General features: G+C 42.8%; 1 protein-coding gene across 8 annotated transcripts in view; it reads left to right on the top strand.

Annotated features, from left to right (window-relative positions):
• Nucleotides 1–16,017, top strand: part of CAMTA1 (calmodulin binding transcription activator 1) — a 2,328,268-nt gene that overhangs the window by 1,288,955 nt on the left and 1,023,296 nt on the right. For all 8 annotated transcript variants that reach the window (XM_063943384.1, XM_063943385.1, XM_063943383.1 and 5 more), the window contains exon 5: nt 6,013–6,084. In XM_063943384.1, the coding sequence (XP_063799454.1) occupies nt 6,013–6,084 (72 nt within the window). The remainder of the gene's footprint in view (nt 1–6,012; nt 6,085–16,017) is intronic.

Raw genomic sequence — 16,017 nt, 5'->3', positions numbered from 1 at the left:
TCTTATTGAGAAATGTAGAAAAAAATATTAAATTAAGTAAATTATGTTTATATGTCATCCTTAGGTTCAATTATGTGCTGAGGAATAAGATTTGCTTCTGTTTGTCCACATATTTTATGATTGGCAGCCACCAGCACTAGTTTTGCCTTTTACAATGACAATAAATAGTTTTAATTGGTCCTGGACCACCAACCTGAGGCACCCCTGCAAGTGGCCCCACACATTTTGAGAATCACTGAGGTAGCCAATCACATTGTGGCATTTACTGTCACATGCCTAGAACTTTGTAAAAGCAGCATGAAATCCGTTTTATATTCATTCTCAGGTTGTATAAAATGGAGACACAGCTCTCAGCTCTGCCTATAAAGTAGAGACTTGCGCAGAATCTCATGTTTTGGTTCTAATTTACGTGCTTTGTTTTGGTTTTGCAAAACCACCCTCAAGTGTTTTGATTCGGATTTAAAATCCGAATCTTGGGTTTCGGATTTCTTGAAAATGTATAAAACAAACAGCTAAAATCATATAATTTTTGCAATCCAAAACCCAAAATTTGTATTTAAAATCCAAATTCCCGAACCGCAGGCAGATCACAACCAAGACTTGTTTAGGTTCGGACCCACAATACTCGGGTGGGTTCAGATTTCTAAAGAACCGAACCGCACATCTTTACTACTGTATAAAGCCACTTCCCTAACAGGTTCACATACAGTCCATTGTGGTTTCTAAACAGAGAAGTTCTTCAGAACTTGTAGTATCTATCCTTAAGAGTTTATTGCAGTGTGAATATAACGTTGTAGGCATAATTTACATGTTACTAGTTATTGCTTAGCAATTAGAGTTGTCTTTCAGATCGCACACCCTTCCAACTGCCAGTTTTTCACAAAACATGTCATTGCATTATGGCCCTCATTCCGAGTTGATCGCTCGCTAGCTGCTTTTAGCAGCAGTGCGAACGCTAGGCGCCCTCTGGGAGTGTATCTTAGCTTAGCAGAAGTGCGACCGAAAGGTTAGCAGAACTGCTCCAAAATATTTTCATGCAGTTTCTGAGTAGCTCCAGACCTACTCCTACCTTGCGATCACTTCAGACTATTTAGTTCCTGTTTTGACGTCACATACACGCCCAGCGTTCGGCCAGCCACTCCCCTGTTTCCCCAGGCACGCCTGCGTTTTCATCTGACACACCTGCTTTTTTTATCACACTCCCGGAAAACGGTCAGTTACCGCCCTGAAGCGCCCCTTTCCTGTCAATCACTCACCGATCAGACGAGCGACTGAAAAGAGTCGCTCGACCTTGTGTAAAACTGCATAGTTTTGTGTCAAAGTACGTCGCATGTGCGCACTGCGGCCCATACGCATGCGCAGAAAAGCCGATTTTTAGCCTGATCGCTGCGCTGCGAACAACGGCAGCTAGCGATCAACTCGGAATGACCCCCAATGTGCCTGATTCAGAGATGTATGCAACGCAAGTATTTACTTATATCAGTGAGCGATTATTGGCAAACTGCGCACGAAGGTACCAAAGCGATGTCACTCGCAGTGAGGATTTTTTCACAAAGTGACTGACAGCCAGGGACCGTGTGGTGGAGGCGGCTAACGAGGAAGGGCGGCAAAAATGCAGACGTGCCACATCTGTATGCAGGAAGCTTGGCATTGTTACTTCAATTCTGATTGGTTTCCATGGGCAACTTATCCACTGTACAGTAAAATCTATTAACATATCCTCTATCTTTTCCTGTTTTGCCCCAGGCTCCTCTCCCTCATGAAATTATTTAGCAGTGCTCCTCACAGTAACTATTGAAAGAACCTCATGATGGTCATGTTAATGTCCATGCCATAACACTCACAGAAGCTATTTTTTTTTCCCTTTGTAATATTGAAACTTTATGGCTAAGGGTTGTTCAGACCACAGCTTTATTCCTCCCAATAGTCTTGACGATGTTCCTCTTTCCTTATCCTTATAAAACTCCAAACCAGATCAGTTGCAGTTAAGCCCAACTGCCAATCAGATCTGTGGAAATGTCGTTACTGGAGTGGCAGACTGTACAGACTGAGTGCTGGAAGGGTTATCATTCGTCCTGGTCATCAGATGGCCCACCCCAAAAAAAATCCTCCACCTAGTGAAATCCAATTGGACAGGATTTTGATTAGAAATGATGACACAAATGTCTGCTGACAGGTCCATCTAATGTAACGCCCTGATTTAATATCCACGTCGGCATTTGTGCATTAGCCAGGCTCCACGGCCGTATTCCACCGAGTTCCAGATCTGATGTGGGCTTTGCTTCCTGCAGCATTAATATTGTAGTCAGGCTGCACAACATACATGCATGCGTGTTACGATTGGAGAAGTACGTCAAAAAATGTGTCCGGTCTGTCAGAAATGTCTAACGGTTTTATTTAAAGCGTCACATTCTCCTTTCATGTGAAAGATTAATTTTGTAGAGCAAAATCTAGACACACTGCACGGATCTTTACATATTAATTCTCAGCATCCTTCACCATAACACTCTGGGCTGACATTGTCACCATGAATGAAAAAGTGATGGATATAGGAAGTGAAGTAATGCGCAGACCTTATTCTAGACCTTGTCCGCATTTATGGGATGGAGTTTCTATGTTTTTTTTAGCATACATTGCTCTTATTGAGTCTGATTTATAACAATTCTCAGCCATGGACCCAGCTGCTTTGACAGGCCCTCAAGGGGAAAGCAATTGTCCTGGGATCGTCCTACCAGCTTCTCTATTTTTATTTTGATGATGAGTAAACAGTTTACTCTCGTTAATATGTCAGAGCCCTTAGGGAAACCCTCTGCAAAACCTAGAAGATAATAAAATATAGTGAGCCTTATATTCATTTGTGTATGTCAGGGATCTGATATTTTTTTCCTCTGGCCGAACTACAGTACTGTGTTTATTCAGTGCACGATTGCACAGCTGGGTTATCCTGAAGGCATCCTAAGTAGGTACTGACAGCATGTATGTGTTAGGGGCTCAGGCAGAGTATAACTGAAAGTTGCTCAGTGCTCGTTGCTCAGTGTGGCATTGGAATATGTGGGGAGGCACACCAGTAAGAAGTATATAAATGTATGTGTGTGTGTTATACACGGTACTTATTCCAGCTTGTTTCAAACAGCGTATCTGATTATACTGAACATCAACCATCACAGACAATAGGCAGCTTCACTGCTGCAGGATATCCACAGCCAGCCACTGGCGGATAAAGGAGACAACTAGTGTACTACAGTTCAAAAATAATAATTGAAAACAAACCAACGCGTTTCACATAAAAACAATGTCAGGGGTTAGTGACTAAGGGGTATATTCAATTAGCGTCGGATCCATTCCGACATGCATTTGTCGGAATGGATCCGACAACCCCTATTCAAATCTCATCTCAATTCGACTTTTTCAAGTCGAATTGAGATGAGGGACCCAGATGGGGAGAGGTGGGGAGCCGCGGGGAGACCAGCGGGGACTGCCGCCGGCAGACAGAGGAGATCAGCGCTACAGTAGCGCTGCAGGAGGATGTCACACAGCCGCCCGACCTCACGGCAGTGTCCACCCGGCTCCAGCAAGCGCGACCTCACTTACTGGAGCCGGGTGGAAGCTGCCGTGAGCGGCGCGGCTGTGTGACATCCTGCTGCAGCGCTACTGTAGCGCTGATCTCCTCTATATGCCCGCGGCTTTCCCCTGTCTCCCTGCAGCTCTCTCCCCCCCCCTGCTCTAATCCCTCATCTCAGTACGACATTTTTTTATGTCGGACTGAGATGGCCGAAAAGGGGGTCAAAACCTGTCAATTTTGGCCCCGTTTTCAACACAAGCATGTGGATCGGCAGCTATTCCGCCGATCCACGTGCTTTTCGACAAGTCGAATTCGTTGACTTGTCGAAAAATTTTGGGATATATTGAATAGGTCGAATCACAATTCGACCTTAAAAAGTCGAAAACTGCCGTCTTTTCGACAGACGGCAGCTTTCGACTTTAATTGAATATACCCCAAAGTCTTTGTGACTAATCACGTTGGTTGGCCTCCACCACTCTCCATCTGGTGATCTCACTTGTCAGTTGTGATGCTACCACATACAGTACCTGTGATGCTATTGATTGTGGACTGGCAGTGATCGTATGACTTATTATTCAGATAAGCTGATATTTTCTGTACTTTGTCAGCATACTGTATTTTCTTTTTTTTTCTTTTTTTTTTAACAAATTACTATTACTTATTATTATTAAAAAATATTTTAATAAAACTGTGTTGGCATTGCAATGTTAAACATGACGCTTTAAAAACATTACAACCGTGTCCCGTCGACATAATGCTTTCACCATTATGGGGCTGATTCTAAGTAAACGTTTTCACACTTTTGTAAATAACCTCCACTGTATATCTGTCAGTCATGAAACAAAGATACAGGAATAATTCACAGGGCTTTGGGGGTCATTCCGAGTTGATCATAGCTGTGCACTACGGCGCCGGCGCATGCGCTGTAGGGACCGTTCGCTCGGCTGCGCCAAAAAGCAGCGAGCGAACAGGTCAGAATGACCCCCATTATCATTAGCTCCAAACTGCATCTAAATTGCATCACGAGCAACAGTTACAACTTTCCAGGGTTGAAAACTTTTACATTTTCTGATGATGAACACAAGATGCATTTTGCTTTTTTGTATCTTGCATACGCAACACAAGCTGCCTAGGAAAAGAAATAAATAAGAAAAACAGCCAAAGTTACGAGATCATTAAATGACTAATGAACATGTAGCACTAAGCATCTATATTTTAATAACGAATCACTTTGATGTTTGAGGAACGAGAAAAACACCTTGCACAATTAAATGTAAAATAATAATAAAAAAAAAAATAAAACGGCACGGCATGGAGCCCAGCTGGAGAGAAGTATTTACCCTGAGCGGAATCACGGAATGAGGAATGCCAGTTATGATTAATGATTTTATTGCACAATATTTGAAAAGCCAAGTTTCTTCAACTCAAAGTTTGATCTGGACTGTAAGTTGGAAAATCTGCAGGGAAATCGAGCCAGGGAATAGAAAAGGGCAGCAGTTCAATAACTTCTATGCTTATGATAAGAAATATATGTCTGTGTCATAAATTTGAGATGCCACCTACATCTAATATTGAAGGTCATGGCTTTCTTTTGGGTAAGCTTAGGCGTGCCGCATGGTACGAAAACCTTTCCAGTAGTGAAATGTATGTGGAAGGAACCGTTATAATTAAGAAAAAGAAATGATTGCCTAAAGGGGAGATTACATAGTTATTAAGTGTATTGTTGCTACCATGCAGCGCTATCATTCAATGCAGGCTATCAATTTACAAGAAACAAATTACATTATGGAGACAGTCAAGCGCTTTGAATTTTCACAACGATGGAAGTATTACATGCTCAACATTAAAAATGACTGACCTATGGAGAGACCAGCAGCTAAGGGGTCACTAACTGTGGTGAAGGGCGAGAGTGGCAGCCCTAATGTGACAAACACATTGGCGTATCTGGAATGGGTGCAAGGTTGTTGTGTACATGGGTTCGGGGGGTCCCCATATCGCACACCCTTCACCCTATAATTATACTTACCTCTACACTGTCTCCAGAGTCCAGGCAGGGCATCAGAAATCACAGGAACTGTGGCCATTTTCCCAGTGATTTGTGCATGTGCAGTAGTGAAGTCCACAGGAACAAGGTGTGGGTGCCATGTTCCCGGAGACCTGTATATGTGCAGTACACTCTGAGACCCGGTATTCAACACTGAGCAATGGCCATGACCCCAGATGCTGGGCTATGACCCCAATCCACTCTCCTTCTGGTACTGGCCCAGACATCTCTTTGCTGTCCTGTCTGGGGACAAGCATAAAAATATCTGTGATTGCTTGTATATTACAAGAATGTGAAATATATTTCTATGGTGAAAATAATGGGAGCAAACGTGGGTGGCAATAAGGAAATCTTACTGGGCTATTCTTGTTTTATTAATACCACTTTGTCTTTCTGCTTATTCTAGTGTCTATATGGCTGCTACGTTCATTCGTCCATTATCCCAACGTTCCACAGAAGGTGTTACTGGCTCCTACAGGTAAGACCGACCGTCTTCAAGGCTTTCTGTATACTATAATTATGTGGCACAGCATGCTGATTGGTTGGTCATTACCGTACTTGGTTGGTTATTGGTGATGCAGGCATTTGCTTTGGTTATGACAGGCCTGATGACTAAATTAATGTAGAACACTGTTGGCGAAGACTGTACAGTAACTTCTATATAAAGAGGCCTAATGTTGGATTGCTTTTATCATAGTAATGTCAGTAATACTTATATTTCTAGTGTGAGATAATGTTAGTTAAATACAGACTTACTGTGAAGGCTCCCATACATCAGAGAGAAATTGCTGCAGTGTCCCAATACCCAGGCGGCAGGGTCGGGAAATCAGGAATATTAAACATGTTTAAAAATCCTGATTTCCCCGATAGGTAAAATTATTATTATTTTTTTTAATGTTTAAAAATCCTGATTCCCCGACGGATCACCGATCACCATTACCTGCTGATCGTCACTTCCAGTCGGGTCTAGGGATCAGCACTTATATGTATGGGGGCCTTTACTTAACTGAGATGAGGATTTCTGATCTGCCGTGAATCCACCTGTGGCATTGTGAGACATCTCTATTGGCTACATATATTGTTCTTGATACTTAGAGTATATCTGTTGCCTACTGCAGGCAGCCATTTTTCACGTTACTAGGAACCTGTGACATGTGATAGAGGCATGAGGCACCGAGGCCGATTCAGAGTTGCACACAAATCGGACACAACTGCACTCCACCACTTGCGTGGAACCAAGGGCCTGATTTAGAGATGGCCGCAATGTTGATATACGCTGTGGAGTGAGTTTTCCCCATTGCGCACGCGTCTAGGTCACACTGCGCATGTGCTGGTCGCAATGAGGACTCACTCACCTAGTGAGTGACAGTCAGGGAGCACTTCTGGGAGGTAACATGGCAGGGGCCACTCAAACACAGATGCGTGGCAACCCTTTTGGGGGCGTGTCATATCCTGAGACTATGATCTTACTTGCAACGGCCATGCTGCGCGACTACAGGGTAACTCTAAAGTTTGGTAAATGACCGATGTGCGTCCGATGCATCTTCAGACACAAGCGGCGGATGTGAGACACCTCCAGTGGGCATCTTAGTACAAATCCCAGTGGCTGCGACATTTGCATATTTCTGCACAGCCACTGCGTACTAAGCCGCAGCTGCACAGGTATGTGCGTTCAACACTGGTCATGCATATCTCTACATAGTCCGCAGTTCCAGCTACGCACTTAACATGCACTCACTCAGCTTAGCCTACATGTGAACACCACATTGCCACCTAGATCCACCCACTTAGCTGCGTACAGATATAACTGACCTGGCTATGACGTGGAACCCCCAGTAGATGCATGCGCAGTGCTAAACACTGTAGCCTTATATGCAACTTTAAACCGGTCCCACAGTGTCTCAGCGATGTCACTACTCCTTAGTACATACATGGACTGCACTGGGGTGGGGTAAACCCGGAATGGTCCGGACTCGGAACACCAGACCAGCTCCCTGCCGCAACATCTGCCACTGTAGAACTTGTAGTACGCCTCCCCATCTGGTGAATGTCCTGTCGGGGTGGGGGGGGGGGGGGGGGGGTTGTCTGTGACAGATGTCACTGGGGAGATGGGGCAGGAGAAATTACAGCCTCCCAGAATGGTCCAGGGAAGAGGTAAAAACCATATTGCAGTTGCAACTGCTACAGTCCCCAGCCTGGATGGGCCACCTCCCTGAATGGGGACTGACAGGGATGCGCACTACAAGCTCCACGGTGGCAGAGGTCGCTGCAGGGAGATGGTCTAGCGTTCCGGCGTCTGGACCGTTCCGGTTTTACCCAATCCCAGTAGCACTCTCATTAATTTCGGTTTTTGCCCAAAAAAATCACCGTCTCTGCTGCATGGAAGACACAGATACACTGTAATATGTTGTGGTATTAATGATAATAAGGATTCTTACATCATGGTCTGCAAATGTCTCAAAGTGTTGTTCCGCCGTACTGGCAGTGATTCATATATTCTGTCCACTGCCTGCTTGCTCAAAATGTATTAATATAATTGATTCTAATATAATATATTCCAATTAACACTATGATTTATTCGTGTTCTAACTTCTTTTTAATCTATTGACTGCTTTCCTGTCATTGCGCATTTTGTTTTCTAAAACTAGCAAATACCCTGGCCCCCGGCATTGGTGCATAATAATTGTGACTGTTTCGAGCATGTGATTGGCCATATCCTGTACTGTAGTTATTTTACATTCAAATTAATCAGAAAATGATTTTTATTTTTATCCAACAAAAAAGGAGCCAAATTGTTAATAGATTAATGTGTTTGATTTGGATATATAATAAATCATGTCATCATACAGTATTTGTGAATAGATATAACAGGTAGTACAGCGGCAGTAGGCAGAATGAAGTCACTCACTGCTTGGTGTTTTAGATTACCCGTATGAGAATTTATATTCCCCTTAAATTAATATCAGATTCCATCCTACATTTACAGATTTTAAACTACAGTATCTTTAAATAGTGATGAGCGGATTCGGTTTTACTCGGTTTTACTCGGTTCTCAAACGAGTAAAACCGAGTAAAACCGAGTAAAACCGAACCTCGCTCATCACTAGTATCTTACAGATGTAAACATTAAATAGCATTATGCTTCTGTTATTTATATGCTTTGGTGCAAACGTTTTTTAATCATTCCTTCTGCAATGAATGTAATTGAAATTGTATTAATCATAATTAAATGTGCGGGGGAGGGGCGGGGGGATTCCAGTTGCTCGGAAACCCCCCACAGAGCAGTGAACATGGATTGTGGAATGCATGCTTGCTGTATTGTCGCAGCTGATGTCTAGCTCTCATCGCTGGCCCTGCATACTGTATATGTATATATGTCTGAAATATTACATACACTGCACTGTATGAAGTTCTAAGTATGCAGATGTGCAGTCCACACTTGCTCTAAAATCAAGCATTTGGTAACCCCCCTCCACAAATCCTGTATTTACCTCTGAGAGTAAAGGGGCTTTGCAATGGGTTTCTTTGGCCCAGAAAAATACTATATATATATATATATATATATATATATATATATACACACAGTATATATATATATGTATATATATATATATATACTGTATATATTTTTATTTATATATGCTGTATATATACAGTATATAGATTTTAATGTGTATAAAATATTTTTAGGATCACAATAATATTTATTATTATAACTATAGCAACATGTAACACTCTGTATCTCAAGTAAGTTGCTATAAATCCATTTAATAAAAACTACTGTAATAACTTGCCCTTTGGCACTTTGTTTGGGGTGTGTGGTATGTTAGGTGGATAAGACTTAGGTTGACTACTATTGGTCGACAGTAAGTAGGTTGACATGGTTTCTAGGTCGACATGACAAAAGGTCGACAGTTTTAAAAAAAAAACTTTTTTTGGTGTTGTTTTCTACGTAAAGTGACAGAGAACCCCAATTAGGGCACCGTGTCCCCTCGCATCGCTCGCCCTGCTTCGGGGAAACTGCCTTGCTCCTCTACCACTGCGCTCGGCACAGGTTACCGTTCCCAATTGTAGTCCACGTGGATCGTAAAGTATGAAAAAGGAAAAAAAAGGAAAAAAAAGTGAAAAACTCATGTCGAACTTTTACATGTCGACCTAGAGTCCCTGTCGACCTAGAAACCATGTCAACCTACTCACTGTCGACCAATAGTGGTCGACCTAAACAGTGTCGACCTACTTACTGTCGACCTAAAGACCGGATCCTGTTTGGGGCTTAGAGTATGGGTCTTGCAATGCTCAGTCACAGTTTATCTACAGCATATTTATTATATTTGTTACACGTGTAGCACTTTAGACAATGCTGTTGAAGTGTTGCTGGGGACTGATAATGTAGATCACACCGTTTGCAATGAAATAACGTGAATTCAGTTGTTGGAAATGATTATTGTATGGGAGCAGAAAGAGATGGGAGATAATGCATTAACGGGGTTCTTCTGTTTTTGTTATTCCCCACAGTGACTTAAGGCCCGTACACACTGGCCGATATATCGTGGGTCCGTCGGCCAGTGTGTACGGCCGATACGTCTGTGAACTCCGTCGTTCACAGACATATCGCGTCGGCCCCGCAGCACAGCCGATGGCCAATATATCTACCGATATATTGGCGCGTCGCTGTGTGTACGGGCAATCGGCCGACCACCCATACACATGCTGCGGCGGCCGGCAGTGATTGACACGCCCGCCCAGTTCATGACGTCAGTCCCCGACGGATCGGCGAGTGTGTATGCTCAACACACTGTCCGATCCTTCCATAGATATATCTGCCGATCAATTGATCGGCAGATATATCTTCCAGTGTGTACCCACCTTAACAGTAGATTGATATAGCAGGTCTCAAGATAAAGCCAAACTGTAACATAACAGAGGGCAAAAGCAGCCCCTATTTGCCTTAGAAGAAAGGATAGATAGTAGAGTTTAAAGTCATGTAATCCCTGACCACCTCTTTTTTATTTCTTCGCCTTTTAAGTACTGTATACAAAGAGACATTTGTAGAGGTTTTTCATCCCATGTAAATTTTAGGATCAAACTGCTCTTTGAAGCACGGCTGCAGTTACAACTGAGTAACCAGCAGGTGGCACTGCATTGAACTGGTGGAGGAAAACTCATTGGGGGATGTTTGGGAAATATAACTACTGTATGTCTGGTTATTGTTACACTCTCAGCTCCTTGTCACTTAGTTTATTTTGTATTAGGAGTATTACAGAAATAAGGATCATTGGCCTTGGATCAGTGCTGGAGGAGGTCGTTGATGACACAGTTACTTCTTGCAAGTGTGTGTTGGTTTATTGAGATAACTTTCATGTGTGCCCGGAGGCTGAGTGGCAGTGCGCTCAACAGAGACACATAGCTGATGTTAAACAACATGCCAGCTATACAAAACAAGACTTTCATTTCACGGAGCATTTTGTTTCCCCATCTAGGGGCCGTCCAACAGTTTCATCATTTAAACAGCTTACTTACTAATGTTTCTGTGCGGTTTTATTTTTCTGCTCTCTATTACCCTGAAGAAATATTCACAGGATCGTTTTTCATAAGTACTGGAGAAAAAAAATGGAAACATTTCCCGTACGCAAGGCTCGAAGTATTACATCATTAAACCTGGTACCACAAATTATAATTAGTCTGTACTGCTATGTTTGAGTTTGTTAAATAATTCAGATCACATATACTGTGTGAAATATGACGGCTGGATAACACACGTCTGGTTAGGTTTCAGAGTTTCTTGGGTGGGGGAGATTCAATTAAGCGTGGGTGTTTGCCGTGCGGGGAAAAGCGCTGGTGTTTCTGACCAAACTATTCAATTATTCTGCATTTTCCCAGTGCGTTAAACCATGGATTAACACACAAAAACCCATTGTTTCCGTGTAAAGTGCTAGAATCTATGGGTTTCCCCACGCGTTATAAGCCAGAGTCTGGGGCTTAGTGCGCGCGGTTCCTGCAGCTAATTTAATCAAGATTTTCGCTTATGTAAAGTCTCAATAACCCAATATTCTAATTTTTCTAATCTATCTAAAGCAGTTTAAAGTGTAAAATATGGATATGTTACAGGATTGTGGCTTCAATTAGCTATTCATACATTTTTGTGAAAAAATGTACTGTTCTGTAGAATGCCATTTTCTCTGTCTCTGTACCATATTCCATTATTTTCCCAAAACTTCTTCATGTTGAACAATCCCCCCACAATTCAACAGTCTCTGGCTGAGATCTCGTGGCACCTCTGTGGGCTTGGGAAGAGTTCATTGGAAAGTGCGGGAATGTTTTAATCATGAAACAAAGGGGACATTTTCCTTTTATCCACCAAGACAGTTGTCCCACCATCTGATTTCTTTCTAATGGATCCTTGTTTCAGAGATGAAACTACCTTTTCCAATGGACTTGCTTAACTAACACATGCCGTGTTTCCCAACTCCAGCCCTCAGGGATCCCATGTTTTCATTACTGGCTGACACATTTTAAAACGTGGAGCTAATTATTTCAGTTGCGATACTGAGGAGATCTGGAAAACATGCACTATTAGGGGGTCCCTGGGGATGGAAACATCATAAGATCTCTTCAAGTTCTCAGTCTGACCTCACATTGGGGGAAAAGAACATTTCCAATATACAGTAGCACTGTAATACTATACACAGCTAGCGGCAGCATTTCATGTAAGATGGACATCCAATCCCCTTATAAACCCATGTAATGTCATCACCGTTACTTTGATTGATAATTCTCTAGTCTGAATGCCCTTACCACAAAGAACCCTTTCCTATGCTGATGGTAAAACCATCTTTCTCCCAGAACTAGTTTGCTTGTCAATAGTACAGGACTAGGTTTGTAAAGCTCAACATATTGACATGAAATATATACTGTATACACATAGGGGTAAATTTACTAAGATGGAAGTTCTATTTAAGATGGGATGTTGCCCATAGCAACCAATCAAATCCTACTTCTCATTTATCTAGCACCTTCCAAAAGATAGTACCTGGAATCTGATTGGTTGCTATTTAGATGTTATCAAAGGGCATTTTTCTTGTCTACTTTGCCTAATTTATTATTATTATTAATATTATTATTAATAATAAGGTTTCCTTCCGCATATTCCTGGTCGACCTATCCCATAATTTCCACTTGGCTTAATTTCACTCTTGATTTATATTGTTCTCAATGGAATATTACGTTGCACTAAAAAACATCTCCCCAGCCAGCACTACGGGACAAGGGGCAAGCCATTAATACAGTATATACATGTTAGCATTTGCACATAATCTCATTCTACATCCTGGACATCATGGCAGGCAAGTGTTTCTTATTTCCTGTTCTGTAACCAAAAACATTCCATTATGCACCGCTTTAATGTGACCACTGGGGGCAGTGTTACAGTGAAACAGAATTTCGGACAGATCATTCACTCATTATTACATTCTCATATGCAGTGAAATTCATTTTTTTGTCTGCGTTTAAACACTGAACATTTATTCACGCTGACGTAGACATAGGGTATATATTCACTTGAACACAGCGAGTAGAATGCTGGCTAAAGATAATACGCATTTACATTTCTCTATTGTAAATAACATAGTGTATGCACAATAGTTTCTCCTGGGAGATACCATCAGCTCCTGCTGTGTTATTCTGCGGGGGTGGATTAATCAGTGTCTAAAATACGTTGTTCCACGATAAATCAGCGCTTCCAGCAACACAACACAAAGTGATATCATCTCACAAGTGAGATAATAACTCTGTTTGATGAACAACCTCATGTTGCATAGGTGATAACCACTTCCATGAATGCAGTTAAAGTAGTCGGTTATGACAGAGGGGAATCTAGAAAGAAAGCGGATCTGGATGATGAACTGCCGGGTTCTCCTGGAAATCCTTAACTGGCAAGAGACAGCAGACTGTGGTGCCACGTTATAGCCTCCCTTATTCCTTGCGTTGATACCTAATTGCAGTTCACGTTACTTGGGATAACAAACTGCTGCTGTATCGCCAAAGATTGCCTGCAAGGGGCCGATGCACGTGTGAGCGTCGATACTTTAAATAAATGTTCTCAGAGCAACTTTATGACATATGGACATGGGGGGTTATTCTGAGTTGATCGCTCGCTGGCTAGTTTTAGCAGCCGTGCAAACGCTATGCTGCCGCCCACTGGGGAGTGTATTTTAGCTTAGCAGAAGTGCGAACGCATGTGCAGCCGAGCTCTGCAAAAACAGTTTGTGCAGTTTCTGAGAAGCTCTGAACCTACTCAGCGCTTGCGATCACTTCAGCCTATTCGTGTCCGGATTTGACGTCATACACCCGCCCAGCGAACGCCCAGCCACGCATGCATTTTTTCAGACACGCCTGCGTTTTTGCAAACCCTCCCTGAAAATGGTCAGTTGATACCCAGAAACGCCCCCTTCCTGTCAATCTTTTTGCGGCCGTCAGTGCGTCTGAAAACTTCGCTAGAACCTATGCACAACCACAACGGGCTTTGTATCCGTACGTCGCGCGTGCGCATTGCGGGGCATATGCATGTGCAGAAATGCCATTTTTTAGCCTGATTGCTGCGCTGCAAACAGTGGCAGCTAGCGATCAACTCGGAATGACCCCCATTGTCTAGGGCTGTCTTTTTAATGCTACGATTATCCTTATAAACCAGGAACAATTAGGAACAATCAGCATCTATACAATTATAGTACTGTATATTTATGATTGTTTTAACAAAAAACATCCGAAGACAAGATGCTCCCGCAATACCTCTCACCGCTATTTCTGTAGCAATGAAAATTAGCACTGCCGAGTCTGAATTAATATTTCAACTGCTTGTGAGGATAATAAATAGGTCCCACAGACCCGTACTTTTTGGCCCAAAGAGGCTGAGGGAAGGGAAGTTCTTTCACCTTTTCCCCACCTGCAGTTGCTTATCAGTTGAAGAAAAAGCGCTATAAAAAAACAATTATTATTATTATTATTATTATTAACATTTTCTGTGTGCCTCCACTATTGCCCCCATCACATGCCAATGCAAGAGGAAGTGTGCAGTGAATAACCTGTGCTTTCAAATCCTGCAGTCATTGAGGAGGGTATACTGTATTTAAAAAGTGAAGGTGTTATAGAGGAAGGAGTTATTTCCTTCACCGCTATCTTCCCAACTACTATTATCACTAGAGCGCTCCTCCTACAGGATGGGATGTGTTGCAATAAACTCCCCCCCCCCTCCCCCCAAGGTCGTAGCTACCATAGGTGCAGGCAGTGCAGCTGCTACGGGGCCCAGAGCTGAGAGGGGCCCTCCTTCTCTGTCAAAGTTACATGTGTTATATACATCACCATTGGGGCCCTTACTAACCTTTGCCTTGGGGCCTACAATATATCTAGTTATGCCCCAGCAACATTTAGTTATGCCATCATATAACAGTCTTCTCTTGCTGGAACAGCTCTTCTGATATACAGCTGTCCCGGCAATGAAGTCCGACCTGGCAGTTCAAATGGGCACAGGCAGCCAGGAAATTTTGCAGAATGTAGTGCACAGACTGCAAGTATCGTTAACTTTCAGAACCAAACTCTGTAAAGCTATGCGCATTAAACACATCTCCGAATCATGCCCAAAGTGTGGAAGCTGAGTCCAGCTACCTGCGCAGCGGGCCACGGGATATACCAATTCCAACAGGTGACAGGTTAAATCAACAATCCTGGCTGTCGGCTTGTGCACGGAATGGATTTCTAATAAACAGAAGCCGCTGTTCAAGAATCATTCCTTTTTGTTGCCTTTATTGCATTGCTGTATAGTAGCCCCCATTCCTGTCCCCTTTGCTGGTTCATCTGCGTACAAAGATCTTGCAGTGTGATTGGCTGATCTCACTTTTGAGACGATATTAAATTGTGTTTGAAGGCATGAGGTTGCCCTGAACTGCAGGAAAGAGGGGTGTACGGTGCTGAACAGATGGCACAAATAGGGAAAGTTGCCAATGGATTGCTTTAACCACTCACTCCTCACAGACCGTACTAGCATTGAATCAGCTGCCTCTGCACAAAGCACACACACAAATGAGTCACCGGTACACTATGTTATTCACATTTAAAGAATATAAATGAACCCCTAGCCTCACCCTATCACCCAGGCTCCCCCATGTAACACAGGGTACAGTTAGACATATTATAAAACGTACACAGTCATACACAACATGGAGTCAGTGACCCTGTATGTCATAGATAAGAAATATAGGTCATCATGGCTTACTATGATCATACAAATGTACAGTGACTTCAAAGGTTTTTTCAAATATGATTCTTTATAGTCGACAGCGGGATCTCAGACACCGGTATGCCGGCAGCGGGGCGAACTGGTGACCGCTTCCCCTAACATACTGGGCCTACCTAATAA

Source organism: Pseudophryne corroboree, chromosome 10, assembly GCF_028390025.1.
Source record: "Pseudophryne corroboree isolate aPseCor3 chromosome 10, aPseCor3.hap2, whole genome shotgun sequence".
Taxonomy (NCBI): domain Eukaryota; kingdom Metazoa; phylum Chordata; class Amphibia; order Anura; family Myobatrachidae; genus Pseudophryne; species Pseudophryne corroboree.
The sequence above is the reverse complement of the archived record's forward strand: the minus strand, read 5'-3'. Positions and strand labels throughout refer to the sequence as shown.